Source organism: Bos grunniens, chromosome 19 (assembly GCF_055505025.1).
Source record: "Bos grunniens cultivar Pamir isolate PY7600 chromosome 19, Bosgru_T2T1.0, whole genome shotgun sequence".
NCBI classification, from domain to species: domain Eukaryota; kingdom Metazoa; phylum Chordata; class Mammalia; order Artiodactyla; family Bovidae; genus Bos; species Bos grunniens.
The window spans coordinates 25,217,777-25,235,747 of record NC_141183.1 but is presented as its reverse complement, the minus strand read 5'-3'; the positions used below and the strand labels follow the sequence as shown (position 1 = coordinate 25,235,747).

The 17,971-nt window shown below is 36.2% G+C and overlaps 1 protein-coding gene across 5 annotated transcripts in view; it reads left to right on the top strand.

The window, feature by feature from the left end:
- Positions 1 to 17,971, top strand: part of SKAP1 (src kinase associated phosphoprotein 1) — a 304,655-nt gene that overhangs the window by 147,987 nt on the left and 138,697 nt on the right. The window contains exon 1 of one of the 5 annotated variants that reach the window (XM_086358051.1): positions 13,386 to 13,563. The exons of the other annotated variants lie outside the window; for them this stretch is intronic. Coding sequence (XP_086214177.1) covers positions 13,497 to 13,563 — 67 coding nt within the window. The 5' untranslated portion in view covers positions 13,386 to 13,496. Of the gene's footprint in view, positions 1 to 13,385; positions 13,564 to 17,971 lie in introns of those variants that run through there. 5 annotated transcript variants of the gene reach the window in all.

Here is a 17,971-nt window from a genome sequence, read left to right as displayed (position 1 = left end):
ATGGGGACATTCCTGGAAGGAATTTTGAGGAATTAACATGAGGAATCGCCTTTCAAATGTTGTTACATGTACATATTTGGGCCATATCTGCATACTTGTGAATCAAATTACTTGGAGGCGTTGCCAAAATATGATCACCAAATAACAATTAAAACTGATGTCTTGGAAACTTGAAGACTCTCATCCACTATATATGTACCTATTTATGTGAATACCACATCATAATCTCCCCACACCCAGCCTTCTGTGACTCTTGGAAGAATCTCTCTACTGCTTTCCAAACAGATTTTAGTTTAGACTTCTGTGAAATCCCTGAACTGAATAGCTGTGGGTTTCACAAATTACATGCATGTAAACAACATACCTTGGAAAGGAGGTTGTGTGGGCCCTTTCTCCTACATGCTTATGTCTCTGTTGTCGTAGACTGGCGTCCTTTGTGAGCTATTCAGTGACATTTCAGAACCATTTCGCTCTGCAGAAAACCCGCAGTTGTGTTTCTTTAGCTGACACTGTGGCACTTGCTCTCGAAATTGCTAGTTAGAAAAAAAAATTGTTGAGGCCGGTGGCTGTAATCAGCGTTGTTGCTGTCTGTTTCCTCAGACTAATAGCAGAGCGATCCGAGTCTGAGAGTTCAAACAGAGGTTATCTTTCCCAGGTAGCATCTCGTCCAACGAGAATTTGATTTTTTTCTATAGGACTTTACTCCATTAGATTAATGAAATTTCAATGAGAGCCTGGCGCCCCCTGAAGCTTTGTTAAGAAAACAAATGGTGATTCTGTAGGTGTGACAGCTTGCTTGGAGAGTTACGAGAAGGTGAATACATCCCCACAATCCAGGCAGCCTGGAACACATTGATCTCTATTTAAAGCACCAATCGGATTTTTGTTAATTATAAATGATTGATCTGCAGTTTTTTCCCCTCTCTCTTCTTATATGTGTGGCTCCCCCTCCTTTCCCCACTTCTAACTTCTTTGCATGCTGAGTACAGAGCTTTTTGTTTAAAGGGACGATCATAGAGAGCAAATTATAGGAATACCCAGCAGCGATGCTGTTGTGAATGTCATTGTCAGAGCATTCACTGTTCACCGATTGAGGTGAACTCTGAAGTAGATTTCAAACTGACTCCATGTTCCTTCTTTACTTGACTCATTGCTAAAATGAAGAATTAGTTTAACAAAATAAAGCATTAGAATAGTATCATAGACATCACCATTATTATGTCTTAAAATCTGACTTGTAAGCCTGTGAACCAAGTCCCCAATATTAACTCTGAACCACAGTGTATGCCTCGTGCGCACCAGGATATGAATTGTGACCAACTAACCCTGTGTGAGACAACAGGGTGAGTGAAGGGAATATCTCTGACCTTACATCTCAATTTATAGGCATTTAGGTGACTAATCCACCTTTTATCATCTTTGTGTAGTGGTTTTTTAATAATGTTTAGAAGCAATAGTGTACTCAAAAACTGACACGTATATTACTCCTGATAATTGCTCACCACACTTAGTTCTGAAGAGCACAGAGATATGTCCAAGTTTCTTTGTGGACCTCTATATAATGAAAATATCTGAGCATTAAATATATTTGAGTATTGAATACAAAAACACCTAGTTACTTATTTGTTATTTATGACATGTACAATATATAATTTGCACAGATCTCAGGAAACATATTTGTAAAAATTACAGTTTAAGGACAGGTACTAGTGGATTACATTGAAAGCCACATTAGTTTCATAGTTTTAACTAAAATATAGATTTTTATGAATGTTTTTCTTAAATTTGAGCCCTTAGTTAAGTTTTAGGACATATATGTTCAAGTTATAATAATGATTTTTACCTCAGTGTACTTTTTTGTTAATTGTCTAAATAATCCATGAAATGTACGAGAGACTTCTCTAGACAGAATCTTAAAATAGTTTATAGTTTTCAGTGACACTCTTATGCAAAGTCCTTTAGATTTGAAGTATTGCCTCGTTTCTTTGAATGTCTTGAAACCTGTTCACATTCCTAATGAGTTGCTCTATCACTAATTGTATGTGATAAACTCTCACTAGCATGAGAGCAATTTCTGTCTTTAAAACAACAGTATAAAATGGGCAAGAGCCTCATGTATAACATAACCTCCTCCAACTCCAAATTCTGTGGTTTTTAAAAGAAGCTCACTATTGCTTTCTAAACAGATTCAAGTCTATAACATGCACCTAAATATGAAAGGTGTTCTGCCAGAACTTCCCCAGGAGGTAATTGTTTAATGATCCTGTAAGTACTCTCCGGAAAACTAGATCTAAAGTGTAATTTTTACAATGTTTTTAGCCAGTATTTTAAAAATATTTATTTTTTTCTTTATTACTGTTTATTGTTTTATTGTAATATTTTTTAAATTAGCAAAAGTCATTAGGGCACATTTATAAATAATTATAACCATAACTTTTAAAATCAGATTTGAATTAGAAAAAGCAGTGTAACATTTTTACAAATATTAACACATCAGAAGAGTTGTTGATGTCAGTGTCTAAATAAGTAACCAACAACAACATTAAGAAATGAGTGATCATGGTAAATGCACAAAGTTATTTTTATAACATGTTTCCAAAGGGCTGATTTTAGAAATGTTTTAATTTTACTCCTGTTGGTTTTGTTTTTAAATAGTCTAAATAATGATTTTCATTAGTGTATTTGTTATTTATGTGATCTGAGTAGTTCTACCAAGGTTAAATAATTTAAGGAAATAAACCCATATCTGATATAAGATAGCTAATGAAGTATATTAGATACTTGCCCTATTGCTGTATGAATTGGGTCTCCAAAGCTAACAACAGCTTTCTGCGGGAACACAAATCTCTATATAAATATCCAAATGTAGCAAGATGTTGCAAATTTTTAAAGATATGCCATAAAAATAGATTAACACTAGTATGCAGTCCTGTTCAACTGAATTACAAAGGGATATCATGGGATTGCCAGTGACATTCACATAAATAAAAAATCAATTCTTAATGATGAGGCAGACTTGTTTTGGCGCATTACCCAGGTTAAATGGGAGCATACAAAGACATCAACTCCTATAAGACTAGTGGAATCATTGTATATTAATATGATTTAGGGAGCTACACACCTCGATGGAATAATTGTTATTATATCTATAGAGCCAGATGGCACTTGATGTAAACAGCCATTGAGCACCTCAAACACAAGTATGGCAGGTGATCTTTAAGGTGTTCTTGCATCCTGCTCACTCATCTTATCATTGGAATCTGTATTCCTGTTTGCAGAATGGTTTGATTGCCAGATTTTTCAGAATGGTCCTCTTATTCAATAAGAATACAGAGTATAGAATTTCCTTAGCAGAAGAATAGATGAGGCAGAGTAGATAAGGCAGGTACCTGGATTTGTGTGGTTAGTATATTTTTTACAAGAAAGAGAACAGAGGGAATCATATTTTTCCAGCAACAGTGGCAAAAAAAAATGGTGTCTTCAGAAATTTTTTTAAATGAATTCACAAATTTTCAGTGAAGTAGGCTCTAGTAATTGTTGGTATCAAAATAACCCTATTGAGGAAGCCAAAACTTATTAAAATATATTTCCAAAGTAAGAGAAATCCAACTTTAGAGAAGAAATATCTTCAAATTTCTTGTTTTTAAAAAGAATCTTGCTTTGTTTTGAAGATTTAAATTGACTTCTGCTAATTCTAAGTATCCAGTTAGGGAAAACTCATTAATTTTTCCAACAGATACTAATTGGGCACTTACTATGTGTTAGTACTGTTCTAGGTGTTAGGGATTCATCAGTGTAAAAACCCCACTCTCCAACAGAGTTTACATTCCTCCATGGGGAAGGGGGCAATAAATGGTATGATATGATGTAAAATATGAGAGAAATGAAAAAGGAAAGGGAGACCATGTGCTCAAAAAGTGTAGAAGTGTAAGATTTGCCTTCTTCCCTTTAAAAACATAAAAGAGGCCATCTAGAAATAATAAAAGAGGCTGGGAAAATTCTTGTTTATCTTCTAACTTCATTGATCTTATGAAATTTCTAGTGACTTGTCTGATAAACACCTGCTGTAATAGCCTCAGCTCAGTGGCCAGAGTTAAACAGTTTGGAATGGGTTCGGGATAAGCCTAGATTTTCTTGGCTTAAATTAAATTTAATAATGTTGCATAAGTTTTTTATGGTTTGTTAATAGCATACCAAATAGCATAATATGGTTTGCTATTATCTTTCCTTTGATAATAGCATAAAAAGGCATATCATCTTTAATTATAAATAATTCCTAAATTTCTCCCTTGCTTTACCATATATAATCCAGGTTTTCAGTTTCAAAGATAAAGGACATACAACTAGCTTTTATAGGGATCTTTATTATAGTAAATTTGTAGATTTCCAAATATATAAAACAGATTTTCCAAGTATCTATAGTATAAGATGTTCCTTGAAATTTCAGGATCTCATAAATTAACTCTTCTGTTCCATAATGACAAAATTCATCTTAATCCATAGAATATATCCCCCACCCCACTCCATGGTGCTATTGACCAACTCATTCCTAGATTTAAAACTATAATGTTCAGTTCTTCACCAGAAGCAGTTTATCATATAACTGTAGCTTATCTCTAGATAAAACATAGTATATGCTGTGAAATATTCCTTTAGTTTAGGTGAAAAGATAAAATTCACTTTGTGAAATGGTATAGTCTTCAGTCAGGTTTATTTTTGGTTAAACACTAAGAATTAAAAAGCACATGTACTAAAAATAAAAGTTTAAAAAAGTACATGTGCTTATCACTGCATAGGAAAAAGTACTGAAAGGTTGTGTTCCGAAGTGTTAATAATGGCTAGAGTTTACAACATAACATTAGGAATAATATTTATTCTTTTCTTTGTACTTTTATCCTTTTAATTCTTTTCTACAATGGCCTTGTATTCCTTTTACAGTCAAGAAAAAACTCACTTTTAAAAGCTAAAGATGCCTAAAAATTGATATATTTACTTAACATAAAATCTCATAACTGGTAAGTGTATGCAGATCAGTTCCGCAAACAATAGAAAGTAGTAAAAATCAGCAAACATCAAGATTTAGATAATATCATGAAGTTACTAATTTTACCTATTTCTATTTCATTGTACTACTTGAAAAGTACCATGCAAAATTTGACCAATTTATCCTTTTTTTTTTAATTTCTAAGACATCAAACTTCTGTTAAAAAAAAAAAAAACATTAGGCTGAGACATTTCTATAGCAACATGCCAGATATGCCAAATTTCATAAGAAAACATGTTTTTAATTTCAGGCCTTTGAGTATGGTGATGTTCTTAAGGATGAGTATTTATGAATGTATAATAAAAAATAAGAGGCTTAGAAACTTTATTTCTTTTAACAGTCAACAATATTTAGCCTATCAGAATGCTTCAATAGATAAACATTCCTACTGTTTTAATTTTGAATATAGATTGTCTCGTGCTGATGGGAAGTATTGTTAATTTTAATAAAATTAACTTTATATTGTTATTTCACCGCTTTATAATAATTTTACATGGCGCCCTGGGGATGCCTCTGTTTTACATTATCAGGTGTCACATTTGCCATTTGGTTGGTATAGCAGCGTTCAGCTTCACTTCTCTATTCGATTGCCTGAAGCCACACTATTCACGTTATATTACAAGTAGCTATATTGCTATACGCTGCACAAGTTTATATACTTTTATTTTGTACATATATATCATTTTTGTATTTTCTTAAAATCATTGTTTGTGCTATTTCCCAGCATTCCTGTTGCTTGCCTCTAGGTAGACACAGTTATGATAAAAAGTTGGCTAAGACACCTTAGCAATCTGCCTCAAGTATTAACATTTAAATTTATTTTCAACCTGGAATCAGTCACAATTTTGATACAATCTTAGCTAATGCTTCAAGGTTTTTGATAAGAGTTATACTTTGATAAACCTATAAAATATAACTTTTTACATAGAGTTATTGCTATTTAAAAATAAGAGGAAATCACTGATGACTTTCATAACTCACCGTATGTTGGACAGATCAATTAGAGATAATTAATCAGAGCATGTCTCCATTAAATGTTACCTCTTGACTTAAGCTCTCCCAGGAATTCATAGAAATCAGGCTGACTTGCAAATAATCTGTAAGAAAATTGAATATTTGTCAAATTAAATACCAGTTACTAAATACACAGTAATTAAATAATAGTAATTAAATTAAAGATATACCAGTTCCTCTTGAGTACGTCTGTTTTTACTTTTTACTTCTTTTCATATAAATTTACATCATCGCTTTGAGTTTTGTCTAATTTGAATTGTTCTAATACCTGCTTTATCCTGCTGCTATCTAAGGTGTAAGAGTGTGCTAAAACATTTTGGTTAGCTGTGTCAAATATTTATTGTGGGCAATTAAGAATGTGCATTTTAAAATGGACTTTCTTTTTCACTTGAGTTTGTGTATATATGTTGACAAGCAAGCTGGTCTCTTGTCTGAGACCCTATGTGCAACTGGCTATTATTTAATTGATAAGCTAATGATCCCTATAGTCTGAGGAGCATTTAGATAACTGATAACAAACAGGCCACTCAATTTAAACCTGCTTTAGTAATTCATAGTCCAAAACTACATAAAAATGAGTACTGAGGAGTTTCTATATGAGTGTGTTAAATATTGGTATTTTTGTTTTTCAGAAATTGCTCCCTTTTTTCTTCTCTTACCAAAAATTTCCCTGGCTGGTAGGAACTATGTCTCTGCTTTGGATTAACCATTATTTCATGTTATTAGCAATCATGTATCATTTTCTTTCACACCTTCAAGTTTAATATCTTATGTACACTATTTTAGTTAGAGTCTTGGAACAAAATATTATGTAATAGTCTTACTTTTGTTTCTATTCAATAAATGCAATTACCCTGCCATTCTCTTAAACTGTAAGTTGCTTATTGGATATATTTTTCATTTTCTGTTATTGTGAAATTTTTAGGTTTGGGGGATGTTGCTGACTACAGGTAATGAAATGTGGAACCAGGTTTGTAACAGACTGTTCTAGTTGTGGTACTGGCACAATTTACTGAATGACTTTGATGAAGTAATTAAAATTATCTAGCTAGTAAAGAGGAGCAATACAAAGAGCAATTATAAGGGAACAGGGAATTACTATATTAAGCTGATTTCAAGCCAGAAAGAACTGTTGCTCTTGAGGAAGATGTCAAGTGTATGTACGTTTGTTACGGGAATGTTGTAGATGTTGGTTGTAAATATTGTATGCCTATTGAATGCTTATGTAGCTTTGATCTACTTGGTAATTCCTAGTTAGCTATTTGCCTTTGGGCTGAACTCATAGACTTTATCTTTGCTTTTCTAGTTCGAGTATTTAAAGATTCTTCATGTGCCTTTTGAAAAGTCATTTTAATGCCATTGCAATGGCTATAGTGCAGAGAATTTTCTTATAAAAATTTTGCAGGACATGGAGAGAATTTGGGGATAAAACTAGTTTGCATAATTCTGAGTCAGAATTGGAGGCAAGTGACCTGCAATGTTTACATGGCAATTTAATGGCTATTAATATATTTCTGAATTTTTAGAAGAAAGTTTATTGGAAAAAGATTTTATGAAGTCTCTGAATGTAGGTAATTTGAATCATGTTTATAAATATTTTACCTGCCATGAATAGATGATTAGTTTTGTCCAATAACAATTTCAGAGTAGCTAATGTGGCAATATAAATATGAATGTTTAGAAAAACATTTTTTCTTTATATAGTAAATATGTGATTAGTAATGATTTCTTTTATGGAGGGTTTTTTATGGCACATTGCTTTATAAAGGAAACGAAGTTAAGTGTGAAAAATTACATAATGAAATCTTCTGGGAATATGTGGTTTAGGTATAATTATAAGCATGAAGGTATATAATTTATACTTGCATAATGCCTTTCATTGAAGGTTGTGAAAATAAGTCCTGTGAGGTACTCCAGGCTTCATATTTCTTATATACTGTACTTCCCTATATAATTGAAACAACTTCCCTACTATGGTCTAACAATAGTCTCACACTCAAAAATACCTAAAATTTAGCATTACACAGCCAAACCTGTCTATATGGTAATGCGAGTGACGTCTCTTTTGTCTTTTTTTTTTTAATTAATTACTTGTTTATGTATTTCTCCTTCCACCAAGCATTTGAGGTAGCCTTCCCAACCTTTTCGAAAACTTTTACCCAAGCTAATTAGCTACTAATTACCAAAATTAAAATTGCAACCATTTATTGAAAACTTTGTACATGCCAGGTATTGTACTGGCTGATTTCTATGTAATATCTCATTTTAACTCTCCCAGTAATCCTGTAAACTAGATATTACCAAGCCTATTTTACAGATGAGGAAATTAAGACTCAGAAAGGTTAAGTAACTTTCCCAGGACCATATTACTCAGCTGTGGCAAAGCAAGAATGTTAATTTATATTTGACTTCCAAAGTAGATGTCTGAGGAAATGCACAGAGTAAGGAACAACATTCAGAATCCCTACTCCTATTCTCATTATAAAATTATACTTGATGATTTTTATGATTTCTGATGGAGAAAAGGATGAATGAAAAAATGAAACTTTTATTTAGAGCCAAAGGAAATCGCAACCCACTCCAGTCTTCTTGCCTGGGAAATCCCGTGGACAGAGGAGCCTTGCAGGCTATATATAGTCCATGGCGTCACAAAAGAGTCATAGATGACTTAGCGACTAAACAACAAAAGGGTTGAAAGGACTCATGGGAAATACTGATATATGGGCTCTGTTTTTCTTCTAGACCCAGCTTGACTAGCAAAAGGAGTTGGTAGTGTATAAAGGAGAGTAGGTGTTTAATGACTGATTTTTGTTTTTGTTGCTTGTACTTCTGGTGTATCCAAAAAAACTATTGCCAAGCCCAATGTCAAGGAGCTTTCCCCCTTTGTTTTCTTCTAGGATTTTTATGGTTTCAGGTCTTATGTTTAAATCTTTAATTCATTTAGAGTTAATCAGTTATATATCTGATAAGAGGTTAACATTCAAAATATATGAAGAACTCATACAATTCAATAACAAGAAAAACCCAGTTCAATTTTAAAGATAAGGAGAGGAGCTGAATAGACATTTTTCCAATAAAGACATACAAATGGCCAACAGGTACATGAAAAAATGCTCAACATCATTGATCGTCAAGGAAATGCAAATCAAAACCACACTGGTACATTATTTCACATCTATTAGAATGGTTGTTATTAAAAAGACAACAAAGAACAAGTTTGGGCAAGGATGTAGAGAAAAGGGAACCCTGGTGCACTGTTGATTAAGAGTGTAAATTGGTACAGGCACTATGGAAAACTATATAGAGGTTTTTCCAAGAAAATTAAAAATAGAATATGATACAGCAGTCCCACTTCTGGGCATATATTCAAAAGAAATGAAAAAAGCACCACAACGAGTTATCTGATTCTCTTGCTTATTGCATCATTCCACAATAGCTGAGATATGGAAACAACCTGTCTACCAATGGACAATGGATAAAAGGTGTGATATATATATTAATATATGAAACAAGGGCATTATGCTAAATGAAATAAGTAAGACAGAGAAAGATTTATTATATAAAAGTATATAATAACATGTGGAATCCAAAGATGTTGAACTCATAGAACCAAGGCCCAAGGGGTAGTGTGGAATGGAGCAATGTTGGTCACAGGATACAAAATTCCAGTTAGAAGATGAGTAAATTCTGAGCATCTAATGCACAGCATTGCAATTATAATTAATGATACAGTATTATGTACTTGAAAGTTGCTGAGAGAGTAAATCTTAAGTTTTCTCACACAAAAAAAGAAATGGTAGTGATGTGATGGAGATGTTAGCAAAAGCTGTCTACAGTGGTAATCACTTTGCAATATATACATGTATCAAATCAATACATTGTATACCTTCAGTTCAGTTCAGTCACTCAGTCGTGTCCAACTCTTTGTGACCCCATGGACTACAGCACGCCAGGCTTCCCTGGCATCACCAACTCCCAAAGCCTACTCAAATTCATGTCCATTGAGTCAGTGATGCCATCCAACCATCTCATCCTCTGTCATCCTTCAGACTGAAGATTGTGCCTTCAATCTTTCCCAGCATCAGGGTCTTTTCAAATGAGTCAGTTCTTTACATCAGGTGGCCAAAGTATTGGAGTTTCAGCTTCAGCATCAGTCCTTTCAATGACTATTCAGGACTGATTTCCTTTAGGATGGACTGGTTGGATCTCCTTGCAGTCCAAGGGACTCTTAAGAGTCTTCTCCAACACCACAATTCAAAAGCATCAATGCTTTGGCTCTCAGCTTTCTTTATAGTCCAACTCTCACATCCATACATGACTGCTGGAAAAACCATAGCTTTGACTAGAAGGACATTTTTTGGTAAAGTAACGTCTCTGCTTTTTAATATACTGTCTAGGTTTGTCATAGCTTTCTTCCAAGGAGCAAGTGTTTTTTAATTTCATGGCTGCAGTCAACATCTGCAGTGATTTTGGAGCCCAAAATAATAAGGTCTGTCACTGTTTCCATTGTTACCCCATCTATTTGCCATGAAGTGATGGGACCAGATGCCATGATCTTAGTTTTCTGAATACTGAGCTTTAAGCCAACTTTTCACTCTCCTCTTTTACTTTCATCAAGAGGCTCTTTAGTTCTTCTTCACTTTCAGCCATAAGGGTGGTGTCATCTACATATCTGAGGTTATTGATATTTCTCCCGGCAATCTTGATTCCAGCTTGTGCTTCATCCAGCCTGGCTTTCACATGATGTACTTTGCATATAAGTTAAATTAGCAGGGTGACAATATACAGCCTTGACATACTCCTTTCCTGATTTGGAAGTAGTCTTATAGTTCCATGTCCAGTTCTGTTGCTTCTTGACCTGCATGTAGATTTCTCAGGAGGCAGGTCAGGTGGTCTGGTATTCCCATCTCTTGAAGAATTTTCCACAGTTTGTGATGATCCACACAGTCAAAAGCTTTGACATAGTCAATAAAGCAGAAGTAGATGTTTTTCTGGAACTCTCTTTTTCGATGGTCCAGCGGATGTTGGCAATTTGATCTCTGGTTCCTCTGCCTTTTCTAAATCCAACTTGAACATCTGGAAGTTCATAGTTCATATACTGTTGAAGCCTGGCTTGAGAATTTTGAGTATTACTTGCTAGCATGTGAAATGAGTACAGTTGTGCAGTAGTTTGAACATTCTTTAGCATTGCCTTTGGGATTTGAATGAAAACTTGACCTTTACCAGTCCTGTGGGCACTGCTGAGTTTTCCAGGTTTGCTGGCATATTGCATGCAGCACTTTCACAGCATCATCTTTTAGGATTTGAAATAGCTCAACTGGAATTCCATCACCTCCACTAGCTTTGTTCCTAGTGATGCTTCCTAAGCCCCACTTCACATTCTAGGATGTCTGGCTCTAGGTGAGTGATCACACCATCGTGGTTGTCTGGGTCATGAAGATCTTTTTTGTAGAGTTCTTCTGTGTATTCTTGCCACCTCTTTTTAATATCTTCTGCTTCTGTCAGGTCCATACCATTTCTTTTATTGTGCTCATCTTCGCATGAAATGTTCCTTTGATATCTCTAATTTTCTTGAAGAGATCTCTAGTCTTTCCCATTCTATGTTTTCCTCTATTTCTTTGCACTGATCACTGAGGAAGGCTTTCTTATCTCTCCTTGCTATTCTTTGGAATTCTGCATTCAAATGGGTATATCGCTCCTTTTCCTTTTTTGCAATATATACATGTATCAAATCAATACATTGTATACTTTAAGCTTATATAATATTATATGTTATTATTTCTCATTAAATCTGGAAGGGAAAAAAAGGACAGTAGGTGGAAATAAGCTTTATGTTCCTCTCCTAGAATCACCTTTCCCATCTCATTCACTGCTCACTCACAAATGGCTTGGATATTTTGCTATATGTTTCTTTTCCCATCCCTAATAACATTTTAAAATTGAGCAAATATAAGAATATTTAGAGATGGCTGTTAAGATTTGGAGAGTTTATAGAATAAGTATACCGAAAGCATAAAAAAATGACCTTCTCTCTGAGTCATAAGAGGCCTCAGGCTTACTGTGAGAGAACTCTCCATTTAATTGCTTTGTAAGCTAATCTATACCTCCATGTCTTTCAATATGACTTTCATAAATCTCAAGCAACTAAGAATTTCAGTGTGCACTGCCTGGCATCTGATGCTGAAAACTACTGATCTGGTAACCTGATCGAAGTTTAATGACTACAGTGGGAGATTTTTGTTGAATTGTGAACAAAGCCCAAATGCTTTCAATCTCATCATATATGTCTGTGCCAAATTCTTTGGTGGTCCCTGAAAGCCAGGTCCTCCCAGACTTGGCTAAAGTCCAGGTTTCTTTAAGATTTCCAAGCTTCCACTACTGCTAAAATATATACTAGTTGATATTGATATCATGTCCTCTAGTGTAAGACGAGAGTGAAATTATCACAGAATATCTGAATCCCTGAGTTACTTATAGAAAAGGGACATATCTAATATAAGTGTATTTTTTCCCATAATGTGCCAGTTGTGCTCTTCAGAAACTATTTTGGAACATGGTGATAGATACATCTGAACATTGAAGTGACCTGTGTACTCACATCCAAGGCTGCTTCACAGATCACCACCCCCAGAACTGGCAGGGCTCACTGTGGGCCCACGTGCCTCTGAGTAAACTGAAAGGAATGCCATTTCATAAATAACCTATGCTAAGACGGCAAACAGTTTTTCCTGCATGTTCTGACAACTACCTATAAGTGATCTCCTTCAAAACTTCAAACTCACCATAAAATTTCTATTTGATGTAGAATGTCTTGAAAGACACTGACCTGTACAGATTATTTCTTAATTAGCATCCTATTCATGACCTACTTTTTAAAAAATGATTATAAAGGATTTCCTAAATAAAATCAGAACAACTACAAATGCTTGCCATAAATGGTGTTGGGTTGGCCAGTTAACAGGTTGGTACCCCACACTAGAAGAAGGGACCATGTTGGATTTAGTTACGGAGGAGCAGGGAGCAGGGAACGAGTAAAAAGGAATGTAAAATGTAAAAGGGAGGGAGTGGCTGGTTTTCCTGTGAACTGTGTTTAAGCTGGAAAAACAACTTCAAAATTACTTCTAAGGCATTCAGCATAAAAGGAGTAGGCAAGTAATAGCATAAAAACAGACTGAATAATGGTGTTTAAATGATGATGGTGAGAGTCTGGGGCATTCATCAGAGAGTTCCATATGGGACAGGGAAGAGGTGGAGTCTGGTCTCAGAGAAGGAGACCCTGTCTCTGTCCTAGGCGAACTAGCTAGGTACAAGAAACCCAGACAGAGAGCCAGTTAGGCAGCCTGAGAGCACTTTGTCCTCCTGACATCTGAGTTACTTCCCCACCCAGAGGGAAATGGAATGGAACAGCAGTTTGTAACCAGCTCTCACTTGTAACTGGATGAGCGTTCAGGAGCCAGTGAGACCCCATCTTTGCCTGCTCCCAGATTTCAGTAATCACTGGTCAGGTGAGTCAACAAACATTTGATCTCCTCTGTGCGGGTCTTATTGGCCCAAATCTGCTGCATCTGTGGATGGCAAGGGTTATTATAAACACTAGAAGTTAAGCTGAGTTTGAAAGAGTTAAAAAACTTGGCCAGGTCACAGACTATCTAGAGGGAGTTGAACTAAGATTTGAAGCCAAGCAGTCTGACTCCAGAATTAATCTGGCTTTAGCCACTATGTTATGCTGTCTTAATCATATGCAGTTAAATTTTAGATACAGTTTTAAACATATCTTCTCGTACTCGTAGGAAACTTTTAGTTCTCTGTCATAATCACAACTAATCATACCCTAATCACAACGTTTCTCTGTATTCTCTCATCAGTTATGTATTTTTGTCTAAAGACTCTAAGCTCTTTATTTTTCACTGTTGTTAATGCTGCCTTGGATTTCTTAAGTTGTTTAAGATGTATGATTGTTTTGACGGTCTTGACAAAATCGTGCTCCAGAATGACCCCAGCTGTGTTTTTTGCCATGGGTCTCTTATTTACTGGAGCTACAAAAAGGGATAGCATGCCAGCCCACTAGCTCTTAAGGATCTCCTAAGTGCTGGTTTAGTCACCCTGCCAAGGAAGACTTATCCTGTAAGGCCATCAGACAGAGGATCCCAAATATTTGATGGCTTAGATAACTCATTATATTTCATGATGAACAATGGAATTTGGTATGGCAGGGGGAAACTCATTTGCTCTTAAACATCCTGTGGGAGACTCAGAGCAGGACTCTCTTGACATTGTAATTATATTTTAGAAACAGCCGATGTGTCGAGCCAAAACTTTATTGGTATTTCTATGTTTAGATAATTATTAGATCATATTCTGTCCCTAAAATAGGAACTTGACTCTCCAAAATATGTTGTTAACTAAAAATTTCATTCGTTCATGGCTATTTCAGAGACCTTAAAGTACTTGCACTCCTTTAGCCAAATTCAGAAAATAATTGCAAGGAATTGCAAAATGGTAAGGGTGGATGGTATTTTATAATTATTGTTCCCTCAAATGAGTAGATATGCACGCAGCAAGAAGCACAAAAATTATGCAGTTTTTCTTACAGAAAAGTAAAAGCAATTTCTTGGTATGGGCAGTGACACTGGTTTTATAATGTGTTAGCACTGGGAGGAAATCAAAAAGTTGGCTTAAAGCTCAACATTCAGAAAACAAAGATCATGGCATCTGGTCCCATCACTTCATGGCAAATAGATGGGGAAACAGTGGAAACAGTGTCAGACTTTATTTTTTTGGGCTCCAAAATCACTGCAGATGGTGACTGCAGCCATGAAATTAAAAGATGCTTACTCCTTGGAAGGAAAGTTATGACCAACCTAGACAGCATATTCAAACCAGAGACATTACTTTGTCAAAAAAGGTCCATCTAGTCAAGGCTGTGGTTTTTCCAGTGGTCATGTATGGATGTGAGAGTTGGACTATAAAGAAGGCTGAGCGCCGAAGCATTGATGCTTTTGAACTGTGGTGTTGGAGAAGACTCTTGAGAGTCCCTTGGACTGCAAGGAGATCCAACCAGTCCATTCTGAAGGAGATCAGTCCTGGGTGTTCATTGGAAGGACTGATGCTAAAGCTGAAACTCCAGTACTTTTGCCACCTCATGTGAAGAGTTGACTCATTGGAAAAGACTCTGATGCTGGGAGGGATTGGGGGCAGGAGAAGAAGGGGATGACAGAGGATGAGATGGCTGGATGGCATCACCAACTCAATGGATATTAGTTTGGGTGAACTCCAGGAGTTGGTGATGGACAGGGAGGCCTGGCATGCTGCAATTCATGGGGTCGCAAAGATTCGGACACAACTGAGCGACTGAACTGAACTGAACTGAGCACTGGGGGGAGCTAGTGAAGGATATATAGGAACTCTGTACCATCTTAGTCACTTTTCTCAAAATCTAAAATTATTTTAAGGTTTTAAAAGCATAATTCATTAATTTGGGTGTAAGTCAGAAGTGAATGGGGAATAGAGGAAATAGGATTGGCCATGAACTGATAATTGTTGAAGCTGCAATAATTGGTGATAAGTGCAAAGGTTGATTATCTCATTTTCTCTATATCTGTACGTTTGAAATTTTTAGAATTTTTGTCTAATAAAAAACATAAAAAGAAAAAGTTATGCACAGTTTGACTTTGGACAAACATAAGAATTTTCTAAATAACTTTATTAGCCTTGACAAACTTGTTATCATCGGATACCAGGGGGTTTTGCTATTCTTTTCCTTACCCCAAAGAATCAAGTATATGCTAATGTGATTTTTTAAAAATTCTAGAATATATGTTCCTTGTTATATTTAACTACTATTCCTCACGTTTTCTTTATTACTACAGTGCTAAAAATATATACCTAAGATGAACTAGAAATTTTTAAAAATTGTCTTAACTATCCATAGATTTCAGTTTAGTTGCTCAGTCGTGTCTGACTCTTTGCAGTCCCATGAACCGCAGCATGCCAGGCCTCCCTGTCCATAGACTAGTGGACAGTAATATTCATTTTATGCCTATTTTTGGTTTTTGTTTTTCTAAATTAAAAAGTCACACCACTGTCAGATATTTTTCCATTGCTTTTACAGTTCAATTCAGTTCAGTCGCTCAGTCATGTTCGACTCTTTGCAACCCCATGATCTGCAGCACGCCAGGCCTTCCTGTCCATCACCAACTCCTGGAGTCCACCCAAACCCATGTCCAGTGATGCCATCCAGCCATCTCATCTTCTGTCGTCCCCTTCTCCTCCTGCCCCCAATCCCTCCCAGCATCAGAGTCTTTTCCAATAAGTCAACTCTTCACGTCAGGTGGCCAAAGTATTGGAGTTTCAGCTTTAGCATCAGTCCTACCAATGAACACCCAGGACTGATTTCCTTTAGAATGGACTGGTTGGATCTCCTTGCAGTCCAAGGGACTCTCAAGAGTCTTCTCTAACACCACAGTTCAAAAGCATCAATTCTTCAGCACTCAGCTTTCTTTATAGTCCAACTTTCACATCCATACATGACCACTGGAAAAACCACAGCCTTGACTAGATGGACCTTTTTTTGACAAAGTAATGTCTCTGCTTTTGAATATGCTGTCTAGGTTGGTCATAACTTTCCTTCCAAGGAGTAAGCATCTTTTAATTTCTTGGCTGCAGTCACCATCTGCAGTGATTTTGGAGCCCAAAAAAATAAAGTCTGACACTGTTTCCGCTGTTTCCCCATCTATTTGCCATGAAGTGATGGGACCGGATGCCTCGATCTTAGTTTTCTGAATGTTGAGCTTTAAGCCAACTTTTTCACTCTCCTCTTTCTCTTTCATCAAGAGGCTCTTTAGTTCTTCTTCACTTTCTGCCATAAGGGTGGTATCATCTGCATACCTGAGGTTATTGATATTTCTCCGGGCAATCTTGATTCCAGCTTGTGCTTCTTCCAGCCCAGTGTTTCTCATGATGTACTCTGCATAGAAGTTAAACAAGCAGGGTGACAATATACAGCCTTGACGTACTCCTTTTCCTACTTGGAACCAGTCTGTTGTTCCATGTCCAGTTCTAACTGTTGCTTCCTTACCTGCATACAGGTTTCTCAAGAGGAAGGTCAGGTGGTCTGGTATTCCCATCTCTTTCAGAATTTTTCACAGTTTATTGTGATCCACACAGTCAAAGGCTTTGGCATAGTCAGTAAAGCAGAAATGCTAATATAGGGGCTTTCCTGGTGGCTCAGATGGTAAAGAGTCTGCCTGCAACATGGGGGACCCCAATTCAATTCCTGGGTCAGGAAGATTCCCTGGAGAAGGGAATGGTTACCCACTCCAGTATTCTTGCCTGGAGAATTCCATGGACAGAGGAGCCTAGCAGGCTACAGTCCATGAGGTCGCAATGAGTCAGACATGACTGAGTGAGTAACACTAACACTAAGATGCTATTACAAAGATAAACAACTAGATCAATGAGTAAGAGAGGTTTCAAGAGCCATGTTAGAATTTAAGCTGTGGACCACTAGATGGTGGCCAAAGTGTTGTTTTGTTACTTTCTAAGTCCTCTCTTTAAAGATGTCTGTGTTAGAGGATTTCCTTACAAATAAATCCCTTAATTGGTTTGAAATGACAGAAGCCTTTCTTTAAAGCACAATTTGAAGTCACATTTCTTCTGTCCACCAGCCTAAATGTGTGGTGTTTGATGTGGGAGCAGGCAACATCTACTTCGTGAGCATCACAGGAACCAGGAGCAGTCAGGAACCTGAGAAAGAGGTGTGGTGATGTTGACAAAGAGCTTCACAGTTCCTGTTTGGGCACCTGGGGAATAGAGTGCTTAAAAACTTGGGTTGTGAATCTAGACTGCCTAATCTGAACACAGAGTCTGTCTTGGCATTTATAGAGGCTTTATTTACAATAGCCCCAAACTGAA